The sequence below is a fragment of the Vanessa tameamea genome, chromosome 22, assembly GCF_037043105.1.
Source record: "Vanessa tameamea isolate UH-Manoa-2023 chromosome 22, ilVanTame1 primary haplotype, whole genome shotgun sequence".
NCBI lineage: Eukaryota > Metazoa > Arthropoda > Insecta > Lepidoptera > Nymphalidae > Vanessa > Vanessa tameamea.
Window position 1 is genome coordinate 9,810,294 of NC_087330.1, and position 21,214 is coordinate 9,831,507.

Genomic DNA, 21,214 nt, shown 5'->3' on the forward strand with positions numbered 1-21,214 from the left:
TAAAATATTTTATCGATAAAACATTGCGGAGTCGATAAGAGCCATTTTTATGACATACATTATTACACAATTTTGGTATTAAAACAGAATCACAAAACATACTATTTATATTTTTACACTAATTTAAAACGTTTCACGTTTGACTAAATGAACTTTATAACATGAGATTAATAAATATTACATAATAGTAGAACACACACTCTCGAAAATACTCTCATCTGCCAACGCAAGATTGTTCAACATAAAAGCTGGCGAAGTTTTGCGTCAAAGCGCGTGCAGGCATGCATTAGCAGCCTGTAAATTCCCCACTGCTGGGCTAAAGGCCTCATCTCCCTTTGAGGAGAAGGTTTGGAGCATATTCCACCACGATGCTCCAATGCGGGTTGGCGGAATACACATGTGGTAGAATTTCGTTGAAATTAGACACATGCAGGTTTCCTCACGATGTTTTCCTTCACAGTCGAGCACGAGATGAATGGCAGTGGTGCCTGATTGGGTTTGAACCCGAAATCATCGGTTAAGATGCACGCGTTCTAACCACTGGGCCATCTCGGCTCAGCTGCGTAAAGTACATAATTATATACAATAACGTACAAATCGCTTCTGTTAACATAAAAAGTGGGAGTTTCCTGTTTTTTTTAACTAACAGTATCATTTTAGTATAGTCATACTTATGACTGCGATAAATTACGGTGTTCTGTTATTAAACAGGTGGCCTGGAGAACACAGGAGAATTAATCTGAACTCGTACTATTTATTAATCTCACTTTAAACACAAACAATGATGTACTTATTGTTTAAACGAAATAGATTTAAATGAGCGACTTGTACTGCGTCAGGAACTGCTCCTCCTCGGCCAGCGAGGCGCTCAGGTAGTCGTCCTCGTCGGCGCGGATGGCGCTCTTCAGCCGCCGGAGCGCCAACTCGCGTTCCTTTTTCCTGTACGGTATTATAGGTCGGTATTAGCTAACTGCCAACTGGCTGCTCACAATTCAAAAAAACCTTATCACCTCTCTCAATACATTTACTCTTACAGGATAGAGATGATTTTTAGTTGCAATCGTACACTAAGTACGCTAACGCCGAAGTCTCTCGGAAACTCATTGGTCTGACGAAGGAACTCTTTGGTCTAACGCTAACCCGCCTCCCGTTAGCCACTTCTGTCCCCTTTCACGATATCACTCACGCAGGCTTTCTGTCCTGCAGGACAGCGAGACGAAAGATGTTACAGATGCCTTCTCGTGTTTTAAAGCCAAGCTTGGGGAGATTATTTCAATTCGAGCGTACGATGTTACCGTAGATATAATGTTGATTCCTGTACCTCTTTTCCTTGGCCTCCTTTTTTAACTTCCTCCTCGCCGCGCCGTCACTCGTGGACGGATTGCCGGTATCGCCTGCGATGATAACAGACGATCAAAACACGATAGTACAAAATATTGAGAGCACATCTAATCCAATCCCACTTGTACTGGCCATCTTTATTTACTCCACAGACATGCCATTGGTGTATTTTCTCTATAAAATTAATAATATTAGTACGACACTGTCGGCATCACAAACTAAATTTCAGGACTATTTGGAACTATTTCCTAGGTTTAGATTTAGATAGGCCATAGCCATAGGTTGTGTTCCGGTTGGAGGGTGCGTGAACCAGTGCGTAACTACGGTACGAATGGTTGAAATATTAACCATTCGTTACGGCGCCAATCAATGAGCTGTGACCACTAACCATCAGGTAGTCCATTATGACATACCAAAAAAAGAGATTTTCATTTGACACAAGCAGGTTTTCTCACAATTTTCTTCTCTTGAGCAAGACTAATCTTCGGTTAAGAAAATTTAACTAAATGGGTCAACTTGGCTATGTATGAGATTTATATTTAGAGTCACTGAGGTCCTTACAGATACTACTGCAGCCGGCTACGAGGAGGTCCACCGCCTTATTGATGTGGTTGTGGGACAGACGCAGCGCAGTACGAGCTTCTTCAGGGGGGTAACCCATGGCTTCTAACTGTAGACACAATAATTTATTATTAAACAACAACAACTATATAATATGGTTCTCATTGGACTTGTAGCTCTAATACAGTCAACACGAGGAATATATTCTGTAAGGACAGAATTTTCAGTGTATTTAATTATCTTTTTCTCATTATCTAAGTTCTCTCTGTCTGTCTGTTTTCTCTACTTTTTTCATTTATCATATATATCTGAAAGTTGTTTTGCTAATTTTTATTTGAATGTGTCGTTACCTCAGCAACCAGCTTGTTGTCTGGTTCCACGAGGGAGTCATCAGAGCTCGGTGTATCCAAGTCTTCTGGGTCTGACACATCGCTGTCTCTTAGCTGGGGAACAATGACTACATATTTGCTTATGTTGCAATTTTTATATTTTGCAATCATTATCTTTTACAAAAAAATTACTGCAGTACACTAATTGTCATAATATATCAGTTCGAGAAAATACCTTAGAACCAAAAAAAGCCGACGAAACGGCTCCAAGAGGAATCTTCTCTTAGAGTTTTTGGTAGTTCCTCGGTCTCTCTTGTCCGTTCTGGTGACGAACCAGGCACGAACAGGACGAACTATGCAGGGGTGGAACTAAAAGTATTCTCGTCAATCGTTGGAACGAAAGGCAATAGGGGAGCGAACTCGTCCTCAGTCGAGGTAACCGGCACGGGGGCACGACCGCAGCTAGAGTGCCCGAGGAAACGGGACCGGGGCAAGCGAAGCCGACGGCCGCTCGCAGGCGGTCCGGAGACACGCTCTGCCGAAATACTACCGGTATTTCTCAGCCTACGGGTACGGCGAGGCAACGATACGGGTGAGCGAGGTACCAGGTGTGGCGCGTCCTGGATGAGGCGCACGGCGTCGGCCACGTCGCCGTCGGCGCGGCGCAGCGCGCGGGCCGCCAGCGCGCGGCCGTAGCCCATGGCCTGCAGCGCGCGCAGCCGCCGCGGGGACGTGGAGCCGGCCGCCGCCTGCGCCTCCCTGCGCGCAAAGGGCCCTGTAGCGGCGCGGCGCGCGGGCGGGCGGGCGGGGGCCCCCGGGCGCGGCGCACCTGCGGCGCAGGTCGCGGCGGCGCGCGTCGTCGCGCTCGCGGGCGCGCTCGGCGAGCCAGGCGTGCGCGCGCTCGGGCCCGCGCGCCGCCCGCAGGCCGCGCCGCGCCTGCGCGTCCGTCCAGCCGAGCTCCGTCAGCGCGCCCACGGCCGCCTCGTCCACCTGCGCCGGGACGACACCGATCACTGGCCCGTTGCGGTACGTGCGGCCTGTCCGCTCTCGGCATTTTACAAAATCTAACTCGGTATCGTTTTAAAATCGGGTCAGCGGATTTTTCACATGTGTCCGACATATTAGCATTTTAGCATGGAACGGTATATTTACTGACGTAGACAGAATTCTAGACGACATCACTGTCATCGTAAACATCGAGTTTTGTTTTATAAGAACACCTCTGGAACACATTTTTTTCCAAAATTTAAAGTTTTTGGTGTACCCTCTGACTCTTTTTAGATCTATATCTAGTGAGTGAGTAGCTCCGTAGCGTATTCCGGAGCTTCATAGCGGTTGAAATATATACTCTGAATATTAAAATAATGATGACACCACTGACTCATCGTAAAAGTTAAAGTTAACCTTCAAATAGTTCAGCTCCGTCTCAGCTTTCGCCAACAGCGCCCTCGCTTCCTCTCGTTTGTTCTGATGATAAGCAACGATGCCTTGCAGCAAGTAGAGCCGCATGAACAGCACTCGTTCGTTAGCTGAAATTACATCAAGTAATATTTAAGTACTGTTAGTTTTTAATAAACCACCGTCAAAAACGTAAAAAGGCAAGGCAAAGGCCAATTTTCATCGATTTCAAATGTGTATTGACTATATGACTATAAATTGCTGACAATTTAGTATTTTATTCTCATAGGCCGAAAATTAAGAGCTATGTACATGTTTTGTAATAATTAAAATAAAATTAAACCGTAGTTAGTAATTAAAAATTTCCTAGGGTTGCGAGATCTCTGATTTAATCTGGAAATGTTGACTGTTTATGGCAATATTTTGAGAAATATACCTATTTTTTTGTCAGTAAATGGTAACTCAATGTATATTACATTACTATACAGCTTTGAACTCTAGCAGAACGAGTGAGACAATTCCGAACATTAAAAACTTTGGACAGACTTCAAAACTAAATTTGATTTAATTTTATGTTCTACTTGTCTATTTTAGTGTCTGGCAACACTAATAATGTGATGCAGTAGAACTGAATCAGTGTACCTGTGTTCCAGACACTATTTAAATTGACATATCTATCTGGTATATTTATAGCTACATAGTCAAAGTTACCATTTGTTCCTTTAAGGGCTATCAGCCTCTGATGATCCTCCCCATATGAGACTCTAAATGCCTTCTCAGCCCTCGTTAGTCGAGTTGATGCGTCATTGGCAGAAGACAGACTCTGCAAGCAGAGGTAACACCAGGCTATATCCAGTTGCAAGACGGCACAGTTGTCCACTGTGTTGAGTAATGATGATCTACACTCGCTGAAAATAAACATTACAAGTATTTAGGTATAATATTTAGGAAAATGTTTTTGACTATTTATTATATATATATATATAACTTTATAATATAGATAACTTTAAATATGAAATTATATTTTTGTAAAATTTATCATTATACAATTCTTACAGGCAAAATAGCCTGTAAATCGAACTGTTGGACAAAGGCCAACTCTCTTCTAGTCTCATTATCCCTCCAGCTTGGTGTGGTCTAATCATAACAGTCAGAGTCAAAAATCTTCATTCAATATAGAAGCATTACACTTACCAATTGATAGCCAAAGTTTTTTTTATTGAGTAATATAAGTTATAACTTAGACATTATATTGATACCTACTTCAATTGTCTGTCAGCTTCGAGAAGTAGCACCAAAGCTAGAGAGTAATCATGGTTCTGGGCTGCTGCTCGTCCGCGTTCATGCAACGCTAGTCCTATGAGAAGAGCCCTTTTCTCCGCTGGAGGTAGTTCTACTGTCTGCCCTGATTGGTCTTCTAACTGAAACATATATGTATTTTAATATGTTATTATTAAAAAAGCCAGCCTCTCTCAACTTGTGGCTGTAGTAGGCGGTAGTTTAATGGCTTTCAGTTGAGCCAACAGTGCACAGGTTAAAAAACACTAAAAAAATATTAAAATCAGGATATTTATGACATTCTGTCATATGTCACACAATAGTGTATCCCGTGACTTTGTCATATTTAAACAGAATAAGCATGTTGACTTGTTCTTATAGTGATAGTATGGTTTACTGAGCATTGCCTTGTAATGAAAGTGGTATTATCATAATGAGGAAAAAAACTTATACAAAAAAAAAACAATTTTTTCCTCCATTGTTGCAACTATTATTGCTACTGGACACTAATATCCTACCCTACTTAGAGTACCTACTTTGGAGGGGATGCATTGGCATAATACCTTCATATACTCTTCATCAGCTGCAAGATCACCGACATAATCCGTCAGTAAGGTTGCATCATCTAACGTAGATTTCATTTCGTTGTAAATTTTATCTTCCTTTTGTATTTGCTCTAGGGTTTCTGAAAGGAAAATTATATTTATTTAATACTTTATATTGCACATTATTTTTGCTAGCAATGTTATGTTAAAAGTGCAACAGAAGTAAAACTATGATTCATAAATAGTAAATACTTTATTAATTATATACTTGTTTAAGTACATATAGACATCACTTATATTCATATAAGTTATTATATATTACATTCATACGCTTCATTCTATATATGGGGAATGGAAGATCAGCAAATAAGTCAGACATGAATCCAAAATGATGCTTTCCAAGCAAAGCACAGTGGCCAGTATTAGTGTTACTAAATATATTATATATGCGAAAGTTTGGATGGATGGATGTTTGTTATTCTAGCGGCAAAATACGATGGCCGTTTTGACACATTAAAAAAGTGATGTGAAATGTAAATTTATTATCGATATAATCAAAATATTCAAATCTTTGTTTTGTTGCAAGTAATTTAATTCAAGTTTTTGTTGCAAGTAGTATCTGATTAAAAAGGTTTAATAAAAAAAATATAAAATAAGTTTAAGTAATATATTCGAACGAAATCAATTTAAATCAAAAATTGGAATTAGAATGAATAACTTTATAAACACATTACATACAAGAAATAAATTGATACAAAAAAAGAAACCAAAAACATTTACTATCAAAATATAAAAAATAAAATATAAAATATTTACTGTCAACACAAATATAACACCGACTACGAGGTCGAGTGTGAGAGTGTGACGTACACGTTTACGCAAAAAAATAAATAAAAAAGTTATCTTCGCGGTACCCTAATATTTGTAGTTTAGAAATCACATTCGATAAATTTTATGACTAACTGCACGTCACTATTGACAATAAAGAACAACAATTTGCTCCTTTGATGTAATTATTTATTAAATACGAAACTTCATGAGCGGGCAAACGTCAAAACGGCCATCATAGCGTGCCGCTACTATAGTCAATCACTGATTCCACAGAGATTTGGCACAGAGATAGATTATAGTCTGGAATGGTCATAATAAAATAAAATCTATAAAAAAGGGGATATATTTGCATAGTGTCATGTAACGACTTTAATGGTTTAGGAGAAATATTCGTCTTTACACACAATGATATTATGACAAAGTTAGTTTTGACATAAACACTGAAATTATTGTGACAATGACAACTTTAAGAGTGCCATTGTGTCAAGATAGTTCTCTCTTAGATCCTAGAATGTACTCCTATACATCTGTGTAAAATTATGGTCACTCTGTGTGGATGTGGCCTAGACGAAGGTTCTTTATCCCATATACTGATCTCCTGCCCCAAACTCCTCCATCATTTATACAACATTCTTGCTTATAAAATTCCTCGTCCTATAAATGTTGAATGTTTAAGTCACATGACGTGACGGAGAAATAATCTGTATCTTTTGGCACAAATAAAAGCCACAAAAAAAGTAAAATAAAAATAAATAGATATTGAATCTTGACTGATAATAAATATTTATATTGATGGTCTAATGTGTAACATTGTTAAATACATTTTTAATCTTATCCATGATTAAGTATAGAAAATGCATACCTGTCATTACCAAAGCCAAGAGTTGGGCTCCATTTTTGACTCCTTGTGTTTCTAGGCTGGAACTGTGTGTTATCATCTTCCCATTGTAAATCAGCTTTATCCTGTGAGAGAATGATTATGATATTTAGCATAGTCAGATAACATATATTAATGCTTGGTTTATAAGTGCCACCTGATTGTTAAATGGCATCCTCCTAGCCACACATACTAAAATAAATATAAACCACTTCTTTAAACATCAATATACCAGCACCTACTCCAGAAAAATAACTCGTCGCTACACATCAGGAGCATTATTATAAATAATATAATATAATAAAAGTAATTACAAACTCCTGAAATTTAAATCCCAGAAAATTATATGTAGCACTAATCCTCAGATCTTTAATTTAACTGGATTACCTTTTATCCCATACTGAAACAAGGAACTATACCACTTTTTATTGATGCGATATGCAGAGAATATCCAATGTGTTGGTGATCCCTAACTACTTAGACCTGTACTAACCTAAATAAAAGAACATGATCAAATTAAACAACAATGCTTAATGAATTATTGGTTGATTATATATAGAGTGAAAATCAGTCATTAAACTTATTGGTTAGTTCACTGGGTTGTTCCAAAAATAAATTATAAAATTCTGTTCAAATGAATACATACCTATTTTTATCAACTTTAAGCAACTCTGCAATCGAGTTTATGAGTTCATCTCCCTGAATATTCAATTTTTTTAATATTTTTATTGTCTCGGGCTTCTGTCCCCCCATTGTCACCTTTACTCTTAATGTAGCACATCCCGTCTCCTTGAATTCTTCGTTAGCTTTAGATCTTTCAATGGAATGTATTTGCAATTCATGTAAGCCTTGAAGAACACTGTCATTCTCTACATTTAGTACTGTAGAATATTTATTTGCCAGTTCCTAAATAAAACAAAAACGTTCAATGATTATATTTCGCTGCATATTTCTTTTATTGTCTCTGTAGTTGGTAATATAACATTCATCGAGGATAATTTTCAGTTGTGTCAACAAAGGAATGTGTAATTATTTACAAAAACGTTGAAATGTTCCAAGTAAAAGATATACGTATTTTACTTGGAACATTATAATAAATAGATACAAAATCAGTCAATTATTCTAAAAATAAAATGAAAATAATCATGATAAATATTTTTCGAAAATAAATAAACGTACCTTTAAGGCCTCTGAAATTTCGCCGCCATCCGAAATATACGGCGATTCCCATAGCTTAATTTTTTCTTCATTTAGTTTGGCGCGAAGTTTTATTAATAAGTCTTCGTGTTCGAGACTGTCCATTGTGTTAACATTTAAAAAATAGGTGATACACAAATTAAATGATTTGCATAAACCTTATTTTTCTTTTTTGTCAAGTGTCAGTTAAGACTCCCTTAACTCTAGTTGGGCACAAAATATTCTGCCAAAATGTCAATGTCACGTATTTTGTCATGTTTTTTTACAATATAATTCTTGCGTGTAAATGTGAGGGAGTATATTTGTGTATAAAAAGTGTTTCTCAAATTTGTAATGCGTCAATATTCAGTTGAGAAAAACAAAATTAGAGATAGAAAGTTAGCCATTAAAAAAGGTGCTATTTTCGATTTTTTTCTGTGAACCAAATTTATAAATCCCATAATTATTTGCAAAACTTATTCAGTCAAATTATGAAACTAGGTATTATTCCATTTATTTTGTATTTATTGTTAATTGGATATAGCAAACACATGCACATGATCAAATGTTTGTTGTAAAGCGGCCAAAGGTCAACATCGAACAACAGCAATCCGTTGAATATGTCAAATATTTGATGGTAGTAGGTACATCTGATAAATACTTAAAATGGGAATTCTACTTTTTTCTTTTTGGTAAGCGTTTTATGTATATCTATTTCGGTCAACCAACTTATATCATATATGCTATCGCCAATCAGCAATACATAGTATTGTCAGTTGTGTTCATTTTAACACTTTCTAACATATAACAAGTGGTTTACAGTCGTTATCCTGGTTTATTTATTTGATTTTTTTAGAATTTATTGGCTAAGTTGACCAATTTCTTCCTTTACCATAATTTTTAATTACTAAATCTATTTCTAAAGTCTTATTAAGCAAAGTATGAAATTTATGAGCTATAAAATATTACATGTTTTTTATTACTAATTAAAATGCTGCATTTAAAGTAATTTCGATTTCACACGTAATAAAACTCATTATCTAATGAGATTATTTTGAAATGCACTTAAAGCTTTAGGTTTATACCTAATTTTTGAAACATTGAAAAATGAAGACTTTGCTGTGGATTACAAGTAAGATATTACATGAAAAAAGAATTAAATCAAACTACATATTTAATAGATGTCTCGTGAAACTTTACGACGCAAACAATTATTTTTATCTTATAACGCCAAAGTAATTTATTAAAACAATTGGTTGATGTCCAATTTCAATGTGGTGGTACCATATACGCCTTAAATCCGAAATATTTGAAACCAAATAATTTTGTTAAAGAATTCGGAGTGAAGTTTAGGATGAACACCAATTCTAATTGAGGGATATACCTAAATAGAACAGGTCTATCTTTAGCAGCGAATCTTATTTCAGAAGAACGACCTCTACAAAACATTATACATTTGAAGGTATTGACTTGAGCAAACCCGTCTAACCAGACGAGTTTTTACCACCCACTCATCACTTATTTGACCGCCAAGCAGTAGTATTTAGTATTGTTGTAATTTGATTTAAAGGATGAGTAAGCCAGTATAATTACAGGCATAAGGGACATAATATCCTAGATTCCATGGTTGGTGGCGTATTGGTGGCGTACGGGATGGTTGATATTTCTTACAGTACTAGTATCTGTGAGTGGTGACCACTTATCATTTTATCTATTTAACAGTCTGCCCATTTTCAATAATAATAACTACAAGGATATTTAATATTTTAGTGGCATTCGTGATCATACGTTCTTCGTATTCTTATATTCTGCTGACCGCCAACATGGAGGACGTACACGCGCTCGCTAGGCAGCTGGCTACGTCGCCAGTCGTCCATGAAATCGGCAAAATGTGGCGTCGAGCTTCTAGTCAGTTTCGAAGGCAAATCGCTCGTGACGCACGCAGGCATGGTGACAGTGATACTGATGGAGGTAAAACGCCTAAGATTTTACTACTACAAGATATATTAAATACTAGCCGTTTTTTTGGGCTCCGTACCTCTAAAGGAAAAAAGAAACTACTATAAGATCGCTGTCCGTCTGTCTGTCTGTTCGTCAATACTCTGTTTCTCAGGAACGCATAGAGTTATAAGTTGAAATTAATACCCAATACTGAGGTATGCGGTCCTTTGAATATATAAAAAAACAAACCAAAGTTTTAGTCTAAGTAATCAAAAGATATGGCCATTTATGTCGCATTGCCTATACGTTCGCATGCCCATATGTTACAAATTTCCGTCTGCTATTTTACCACTTTAGGAATTGAGTTCCCAATAAACTCTGATACGACATATATCCAATTTGTTTATAAACAGAAGACTAAGCACCAATTTTTTGGTTAATCTTTGTAATAAAGTAATTACTGAATTTCTTGCCTCTTCTCGGAAATAATTGTGCTTTCAACAAAAGTAACCGCTTTTTTTGAGACGCCATGGCCCGTGTAGAAGCAGCCGTAAGTAAGCCTCCTAGAAAAATACTTATTAGGCTTTTTATGTCGATTCAAATTAAAAAATACATATATTTGAATGTTAATGAGCTTAGAGGTGAACTTAACGTGAATGAGTAACTTCAACAGAATATTGTATATCTTCGGCCAAAACAAATAATGATGAAAAAAACTGAACAGAAATGTGTGTATGTATGAATATATATATATATAATATATTCCTGAAAGGCCGGCAACGCACTTGCAAGCCCCCCGGTGTTGCAAATGTCCATGGACGGTGGTAGTCACTTTCCATCAGGTGAGCCTCCTGCTTGTTTGCCACCTCTAACTAAAAAAAAAAAAAAATTATTTGCAAACTTAAATATGTATGAAATAATTTGTAATATCACAAATATATAATATACAGTACAGTGATATTGCTAGAATTTCATAAATAGTAATCAAAGAACTTGATTCGTGGAATACATTATACTGATGTAACTTTCGTGATCACTGATTATAATTTATTTGACTCTTCGACTAGGTACTTCTATATTCTATACTAGTCGTGTCCCACGGATTTGCTTGAGTTTTACTCGTTCTGCTGGTCGTCGTATGGGATATATTTTTAAAATCAGTTATGGTTAGTATCCAGTCATGCGATACCATCATCCGTATCCTGCCAACCGATCCCTACCATCATAAGTATAAGTTGCTCTTAGCTTAAGTAAGTCTTTGCTTGAATAAACTGTAGATTATTCTAACGATCAGCCAGACATCCAGCAATATTAGAATCACCAAACCCATTCCCACCCCCAAACGCAGGCGAAGCCACGGGCGGGACCTAGTATATACAACTCTAGCTTATAATATTAATGTATTATTTCAGACATAACTGTAACAATATATGAAAAGCACTTGTCCTATTATATTTCCAACTTAGTGGTCCAAATGAAAAAGCTTCTAGAGAATATAATATACCTTTAACATTAACATTATTTAAAGGGGGATTTCGTTTTACATGAATCTGAAATAAATATAAATTAAACTTAAGTAGGTTTCTATATGAATAACTTTTTGGATCTTCAAAAATCCTTAAGGGTTATTCATAGGTCATGATTAATAAAAGGTACCTTTATGTCTATTGTTTGTCAGGTTCAAGGAGTAGACTATTTTTATATCGCTCATCACATCATATCCATTGATATTATTGAATGGACATTAATATTATTTCATTCAGCAATTCATATATTTTGTAAATTTATTAACATAAGAATTATTAACACTAAGTTGTCAAAAAAATTATTTTAACAAATACTGATAAAAAAATAGATAACACTTAAATATATATACAAATATGAATTAAAAATGGTTACTGTATAAATCTTGACCGCGTGGAATGGTGGCAAGAATGCTAGCAGCATTTCCCCGTTGAATCGCAATTCCGATCCTCGGGGCTAAAAACGAACCAGCCCTCCTGTCACCAGTGCAGGCAATAAGGCGAGGTGTTATACTTTTGATGAAGCTTTTTGCACCATTACTCCAAGGACCAAGTGTTTCGCCAGCAAATGGGACAAGAAAGTAATTTGACATTAGACACGAATATTTAGATCTTTTTTTTTTATTATCTTTATTATTTTTATATTATCTTCATAATAAATATTTATATATACTTTGTGTTTATAATTCATCTCGTGCTTGGAGGTGAAGAAAAATATCGGGAGGAAACCTGCATGTGTCTAATTTCAATGAAATTCTGCCGCATAGGAGTAGCGTTGCGGCATGAGCTCCAAACCTTCTCAAAATGTGAGGTCTTAGTCCAGCAGTGGAACACTTACAGGCTCTTGCTTTATTTTTCTTTAATTTTTTTTGGCCCAATATGTAGTAATCAGGATCAGGCATGTTTACATTATTTAAAATGGATTATGACTTTTAATATGTAACATGGTGCTGATATTACCGTTACTCATCGAGTTGTCTTTTATATAGATATTTTTTAAGCTCTTTCATTTTTTTAGGGGAGTTAAAATATGAATTATTATAGTACTCATAAATAATAATGACATATAAGGATATGACAACATTGACTCAGAGTAAAGCTACGATGGACATAATCATAATAAACATAATCAGCCTGTAAATTTCCCACTGCTGGGCTAAGGCCTCCTCTCCCGTTGAGGAGAAGGTATGGAGCATATTCCACCACGCTGCTCCAATGCGGGTTGGTGGAATACACATGTGGCAGAATTTCGTTGAAATTAGACACATGCAGGTTTCCTCACGATGTTTTCCTTCACCGCCGAGCACGAGATGAATTATAAACAAATTAAGGACATGTAAATTCAGTGGTGCCTGCCTGGGTTTGAACCCGAAATCATCGGTTAAGATGCACGCGTTCTAACCACTGGGCCATCTCGGCTCATACGATGGACAGAAGAGACTAATAGTGATCACCACTGCCCATATACATTGGCATCGTAAGAAATATTAACCACCCCCCACGCTTGAGAACTATAAGTCTATTGCGCCCCTAGGAAAACTGGATCATTCACCCTGGTATTCAAGCAGACTGGCTTGTACAAAGCCCTACCACCAAATAGATCGGCAACTCTTTTTTATCTCCGTCTAAAATCAATGCTCATCATAATGCTTGATGTCCCTTGTAACCTACAATAACATTGACTTACAAAAATAAATAATCAATATAGTCGGGGGAATGAACCCCTCTCTATTTTAATATACCTATTTTAATAAGTTGTCGTACCCACAGTATTTTGCCCTGTCCAAATAGAGGTAAAAATAATTGGAACGTAGTTGGATTAAATAAAATTATACCATAACTGCCAGTAATTAATCCCTCTCATATCCTCTCCTATGATAGTAAGATATTCCGCTTTCCGCTATAAAAACTTTTTAATCAAATTTCATATTAAATTAAAGCATTTTTAATTATTTTTTTTTGACGACCTCCTTGGTCGAGTAGTGTGTACACCGGTTTTCATGTCTACGCCACTCCGAGGTTCCGGGTTCGATTCCCGGCCGAGTCGATGTAGAAAAAGTTCAGTAATTTTCTATGTCTATTTTCTCGGGTCTGAGTGTTTGTGGTGCCGTCGTTACTTCTGATTTTCCATAACACAAGTGCTTTAGCTATTTACATTGGGATCAGAGTAATGTATGTGATGTTGTCCAATATATTTATTTATTTATTTAAAAGATTCGTTTATTGGTTGTGTTATGAAATATATGCCTGATTATAAAATAGTTTATAAGTTTCATGTCATTTATGTTATCAATTAAGGCGATTCATGGACATATTTAATTAAGCTTAGTTAGTTATTTCAAAGTCCTGTTTCTTGTGCTTTTTGTTTGAAACTGAATTTTACCATCGACCATCCTGATCGCGCTCTCTTTCTTTCTTCATATCCTCAACCTTGCTTACTTCTTTTACGAGTTATACGAGGGCCAATTTTTTTGGATCCAAAAATAGCCCATGATATATAGCCCAGCCTCACTCTAGTGAATTATTCGGGTGTACTCGTACAGCGTTCGTTTCATTAACGGTAAATTGGAACGCGGCAAAAGGTTTTGTCGACAAAGTTCGCGCGAATGGTACTGGTCGTGGAATACTTCATGTTCGTTGAGTGACAAAAAGATTAGGAATTTATTATGTGAGGTAGCATCAATTTTGTAGAGCCCTCAAGAACAGAGTCGCACAAAAACAAATATAATATACGATTTTTGGATTAAAATGAAAAATAAACTATGTTGGCCTGATCGTCTTTTTGACATTCCCTGAACCACCGCCAATAGGTAGATTTATCATATTATATATTTATATACCTAAAACAAAAACTATTCATGGAAGTTGGTGAGTTTCGAAATAATTAGGTTTTCTCGTAATATTTCTTTTAATTAGTCGTAACCTTATAAACTCTCTATAAGTTTCTGAGAATAAACATAAACCGATATTGGCTTTTAGGTGATCTTTAAAAATATAGTAATTAAGTTCTGTTAGTTTTAAAATAAATTATCATTACTTATTTCTTTTCGCTGCTTGCTTACTAAACGGTTCTTGGTTTTTAAATAGGTACATCATGTAAAAACTATTTTGAATAAAGTCCATTAGATTCCATTTCATTCTTGGTTTTCTTATTTTTCTTAATAAATATTGTGAAACGGAAGGTGGTCCAGGACAGCGAAAGAATTGTTGTATTGTTATAAACAATATTTATTAAGCCGGCAGAGTAACCACCCTGCTCGAGTTCAACAATAATAATAGTTCATTTTAAATACTTCGCTATATATACAAAATTAAAATAATAATTTATGTTGGTAGACGGTAGATGAAAAATAACCAGGAAAAATAAAAAGGTAGATGAAAGAAAAATCATATCACGAAATTAAGTAACATTGACAACAAAATTTATAATCAACTTAAATAAATATAAGGTTCTAAATATAAATTCTAAATTATATACGCGTTGGTCGGACACAATTACAACAATTGACTATATTTTTTTTTATTTAGAGTCAAAGGAGACGGAAGAAGACAGAAATATGAGAAGAATAGTTAAGAATCTGATAGCTTTGGCCAAGGACACAGGCTACCTCGGTCCTATGAAACGCGCCTTCGAAATCATTAAGCCGAAAATAGAACTTAATAAATAATTTCCCAGACAAAAATGGCTAATTAAATAATAATAATTGAAAGAATGTGTTTGTATATTATTCTAAAGGGACATTTAATTGTTATTCGTTTTATTGTTAAGCCCTCAGTAGCAGTTCGTCGAATTTGTCAGTATCTAGGTACAATCCACTGCCTCGAAAAATAAGTAAAGCTGTACACGTAAAAATAGCTCGATTAGATTGGTTTTTAAAGATTTGAAAACTATATTATAGTCGGTATCATGGCCCAGACACGTAGACAGGTTATTTGCACTCGAATTTTGTAATTTACATAAAAAATAAGAAGAATACGCTTTTGAACAGAAATGGGCAATTAACGGATTTTTTTATTTCGTTAAGGAACTGTACATCGTCAGGCTCACTAGGCCTTGTTAATACAGTGAATCCCAAGAAGGTCGTAAGAGTTTTATAAATGTTTACGCTAATAAGGCTTCAAAACATATATAACCTCAAATGTAATATTACCTCAAACTGTACCGTCAATGTGTATGAAACAGGCATGTTCAATATTGAATTATACGTGGATGAAACCGCAAGTCGGAGCTACCGTAATTTGATCACTTAGACCACTGAACACTGACTATGTCCTCTTGATCGATTTCGCAATGGTCATTCTAACCTCAAAATAGCTCAAACGCTGGAGAAATAGCTTACTGCTCAACGTATCGCCACACATCATATATACATACATACACCGGGTACTCCTTTTAGACATCACAATGAAATATAAGCAACGAAAAACTAGAATTCAATTTATATAATGTTGCTAGTTTCGAAACAATGTTTCCTTTTTAAAGATAATCTACATAATATATTATTTGACAACAAATTCTGGAAGAGATTATTTTGGCATTTTTTACAAAGTTTGTTTTGTACATTACTATATTTGCAACTGGTTTCCGCCCTTGGCATCCCGCGTGTGAGGGAGGGGGGGGGGGGACAATGTCAGGTTTAGATTCTGCTAACTGCTGACTATAATCAATCTCTGTGCAAAATTTCATTCAGATCAGAACCATTCGGCCGTCTGGCGTGATTCAGTAACAAACATCTATCCAAAATTTTTATGGAAACAATAAGTTTTATGTCTATTGTATTAGCTAACTTCGATTATAAATTTAGTAGTTGCGGCTGTTAGTAGAACTTAATGACGACGCTATCTAAAGATGGCTTGCTTTAAAAAATGTTTATGTTGTAAAAAATCCAAGTCAACACACTTATTATAATAATTAAATTTATTTTCTACAACTGCACCTTTATGTCAGCCATTTTTGTTAAACACCGTTGTTTGTTTTATGTTGTGACCAAAAAATGTTTGATTGATTTTTATAAATGTTAATAGAAATAAAACTTCATATTTTACAATATTACGATATTTATTAGGTACGGTACTTTCACCATAGCATTATAAATTTCTGACAGTCTTGCCCCGAACACTGAAAAAATATTATATTTATATTACGAAACTCATATGTTTGTTTTGGTCAACGCACTAATCTCAGGAACTGCTTCCGATATATTATGTATCATTATTTGTGTTGCTGATGATGTAAATCTCAAATGCACTAATTATACACAAGCACTAGAAGGCGGATTTATCTCCATGGCTCTCGCAGTCTTCCCTTAATATTTGAATGAGTGAATAATTAATTAAGGATGTATTTTTTTTTCTGTTATAGGGGTCAAACGAGCAGGAGGCTCACCTGATGGAAAGTGATTACCACCGCCAATGGACATCTGCAACACCAGAGGGTTGCAGGTGCGTTGCCGGCCTTTGAAGGTTCCCAAGTCGTATCGGTTCGGAAAAACCGCCGGCGAAAGTTGGTTCCACAGAGTGGTTGTGCGAGGCAGAAAATGCCTTAAGAATCGCGCTTTGTGCCAGACGCGATCGAAGGTCTTCGCTATGTCCAGACTGGCTGCTAATGCCTCCCCCTTGCTCTCAACTGCTTCCGCCCATTTATGAGTAAGGTAAACTAGAAGATCACCGGCTGAGCGACCCCGACGGAAACCGTACTGGCGGTCGCTAATCAACTGGTACTCCTCTAGGTACCGCAGGAGCTGGCAGTTAATAATGGACTCCATTACCTTGGAGAACAAGAAGGAGATGGCTATAGGCCTATAATTGGACGGGTCTGAGCGGTTGCCCTTTTTAGGGATCGGATGCACCAAAGCAGTCTTCCAGGAGTTCGGAACGACGCCGAATGCATAGGATTGCCGGAAAAGACGCGTTAAGACCGGTGCCAACTCGGGAGCACAAGTCCGTAGCACGATTGGAGGGATGCCATCGGGTCCACTCGACTTATGAATATCCAAGGAAAGAAGTGCTTTACATACATATAGTAGTTTATAGATAAACAAACAAAACTTAGAAAAGACAATTTAATAACAAATCCATTCCGGGGGCCTCTTTTGGAAAGTAAAAAAATAACCAAGAACTTTTTCGGTACTTTTTCATGATTACTAAAATGTCCACTTTTGGTAACCTTCCGATCTAGTGTCCAACTTAAAATATTTAATATAAAATTATTGGCTGTATTTCTTAGTGAGGGACTGGCATTTATGGTATCCTGGGCCTAGAGCCATGTATTATACTAATAACGGCGCTGACTTTAGTCACAATGGTCATTCTAAAAGGAATATCGCCTAACTACACAGAATATATTATACTGTTCAAGTGTGTGCGCTATCAAAAGCGCACTCTCTTTTCCATGACTAAAATAATCCGGTGAGGCAAACTGGTATGACCAAAGAGATTTGAGGCTCGGGACCCGAGACTTGTGTAGTCTGAGTCGAGAGCTGATCTCGTGGATCCTAAACGAAAATAGCTCGTGCAAATATGTATACTAGAATGTAAGTATTAAATAAAAAATAAACGTTATTCAGACAGGCTCTTACAAGCAATTTTACGGGATAAATTCATCTTGAATCTTAGCAAGATTCGGAAAATATAAAATCTATTCTGAATTAAAAAGAGATCTTTAACTTAAAGGAACTGGCACGAAACTCAGTAGTTTCTCTTTTCATTAATCTTAAACTTGCAAATAATCATATGCAATTAAATTTATACATTCTGTATTAAAATCAACGAAAACTAACTAAAAGCTCTGCTTTGAATATGCTCTAAAGTTTTAAGCTTCAGTATTCGTCAACTTCATACAGGGTGTTTGGAAACATTTATGTCTAAATTATGAAAGAATATGAGTATTAAGATTATAAGTCGTATATTTTTACGATAAAATCCACATTTCGAACTAGTGGTACGTTTACATATAATATTTTAAATGATTATTCAAATGTGCTTATAAAAAGATAACTTGATTTTTTTTTTATGTCGTATAGGTAGGCGGACCGAGGAATGGATCATTTGATGGTAATGACGTCGGTACTACAAGAAATATAAACAATTCCTCATAATATCATACGACCTTGGAGTCTGGCTTACTCAGTCTTTAAGCCGTAACACAACATTATAACTGTCCAGATAGGCTTGAAATCATTTTTTTTGACATTTCCATTATTTGTGGAAATATTGTGATTATTTATTATTATTCACTAGCTGCTCCGCGTGGTTACCTGTGTCAAACGCATCTTCACCGATTGGGTTAGTAGAGCCTTAGATTAACGATTTAAAAAAAAGTCTTTAGTTGTATATATTAGTATAAGTCATAACGTGATTATAAAGTATTAAAACTTACCCAAGCCTTACAAGACATCCCTGTACACTGTACAAATAAAAAAATAATACTTTTAATTGTTATTTGTTCTTTAAAAACGTCGGAAATATCCCACTGCTAGGCGGACATATCCTGTCCTTTGCTCCAATTTACGACGTTTTCCTTAAACTCAAAGAGCGTCGAATTATAAAAACAGAATATGTTGTTTGCTGGGGATTGAATTCGTGATCGATTAAGAACGACCTTGTTTATCTACTAAGCAATCTTGACTAGACTATTATTCGAACAATTTTAGTAATAATTATACAATAAAAGGAGAAATTTTAATCAAAAATAATTAATCATCTAATATTATATGGTGAATGAACGTATAAGTACCTAAGCCCTTTAGTTGATAGTTTAGTGATTTTAATATTAAATATGTATAAAGATTGATTAAAATATAAGGGCCTAATTATAACATAACAGTGATTTGTCACGTCTCAGATATTTATAGTCGTTCGTTCGTACTTGGTAGTAGGAACCTCACCAGCTATCCCATAGCTACTAGCAGAACTGTATTTTATGTGTTCTGGTTTCAATTATAAGTGAACTCGTGGTTAGTGGTGACGGTGGTGTGTTTATGTTTACAGTGTCATATTCTGTGGAAGGCGGTGACCATCGAGTTGCCTATTTGCTCTCGGTGCTCACTCACTAGGTTAATAGCAATTAGCATAAAAAAATCTGTAACTTACATTTGCGATACATTGGTGGCCTTCGCACTGAAGCAATATATATTTAGAGTTAAAAAACATATTATAAGTATTTATTAAAGATTAATTTTACAAAAGTATATATATATATATTAACAATAAAAATATATTAATTGGCATACTCTATGTATCAGACACGATCCTTTAACGATGATAACGCGGGATATCGCTAGCTACTTATGTCGTAGTGATTGCAATACAAGTTTAATTTAAAAAAAATAAGAAAATAAACAGCTATGCTAGCTAACATAAGCTACGGAATTATATATTTTAGCTCTATAAGAAAAAATGGCTTACCCCAGCTTTGCATAGCGTGCCAGCGCACTGAAAAAAAAATGTTTAAATGCGCCAAAAGATATTGGAGTAAAACACGCGTCAGTATTCTATCATAAATGACGTAACAATAGAGCCTGTGTACGGCAAAGGGTGCCACTTCAATGCATTTTACGCGCAAAAAGGAATTTACTGAATATAAAAAAAATCAACTGAATACAGTTCAGTTAAAATTTTACACGATCTGCTGAAATCGTCGTGGCCCAGTGGTTAGAACGCAGGCACGCGGGCACGAAACACTAATTTGTCATAAGTTCAATTTGTGTGTATTGTGTGTGCGTTTCAATAGGGGAAACAGGTAAATCTTTGTGTTAAACATTACATACGCGTACATTACATATATGGAGGGTTTTTAGAAATATATTTCCATATTTTATTGATTTTTATGCAGCTTTCAGAGATGAAGTTATTCACGAGGAAGATTATATATATATATATATCTGTAATTAATTACAGTTGTTGATTAGCGAAGTGAGGAGTAATTACGTTTAACGCGATCGATACCGGCTATAACAGTTCTAGTTATCAACACTAACATTTGTTTGTTTGTAATCGGTACACACCGAAACTACTGAACTGATTTTAATAATTATTCTTTCACAATTAAAATGTTACTTTATATACAAGACCTGGATTGTCTGAAAAATTGTTTTTATACATAAATACGTATGTTATCTTAAGCTGAATTACATACGGACGATGCATGCGATGAGGGCACAATTAGTTTTTTATAAAAATAATACGTACCGATGAAGTACAATTGTCACCGAAACACTGAAACCAGGGCCATAATCAAAGTAATGTTATATAGGGCTATAATAGGGAAATCACTTCATTATGATTCAATAGTATGAATGGACAATGGGTTCCAATCGGGTAAGCTACGATTGAATCGACTGAATTTCTTTAATGTTGCTTTACTTTGCTTAAATGTAATGAGATTTATCGAGTTAGTTGGATGGTCATATGGAC

The 21,214-nt window shown here is 35.8% G+C and overlaps 2 protein-coding genes across 2 annotated transcripts; one reads left to right on the top strand and one right to left on the bottom strand.

The window, feature by feature from the left end:
* LOC113401536 (NEDD8 ultimate buster 1) lies at positions 1–8,542 on the bottom strand. The gene is made up of 13 exons (XM_064218491.1): positions 8,340–8,542; positions 7,807–8,066; positions 7,146–7,246; positions 5,471–5,592; positions 4,893–5,050; positions 4,341–4,537; positions 3,636–3,760; positions 3,061–3,221; positions 2,837–2,990; positions 2,253–2,345; positions 1,903–2,011; positions 1,322–1,394; positions 1–939 (listed from the first exon to the last, which is right to left on the bottom strand). Exons 1-13 carry the CDS (start codon positions 8,460–8,462, stop codon positions 813–815), a joined length of 1,803 nt encoding a protein of 600 aa, XP_064074561.1. The 5' UTR covers positions 8,463–8,542; the 3' UTR covers positions 1–812.
* Positions 8,543–9,422: 880 nt separating this feature from the next.
* On the top strand, positions 9,423–15,468 carry LOC113401535 (uncharacterized). The gene is made up of 3 exons (XM_026641474.2): positions 9,423–9,468; positions 10,107–10,307; positions 15,329–15,468. The coding sequence occupies exons 1-3, from the start codon at positions 9,444–9,446 to the stop codon at positions 15,466–15,468; spliced, it is 366 nt and encodes a 121-aa protein (XP_026497259.2). The 5' UTR covers positions 9,423–9,443.
* Positions 15,469–21,214: the final 5,746 nt, after the last annotated feature.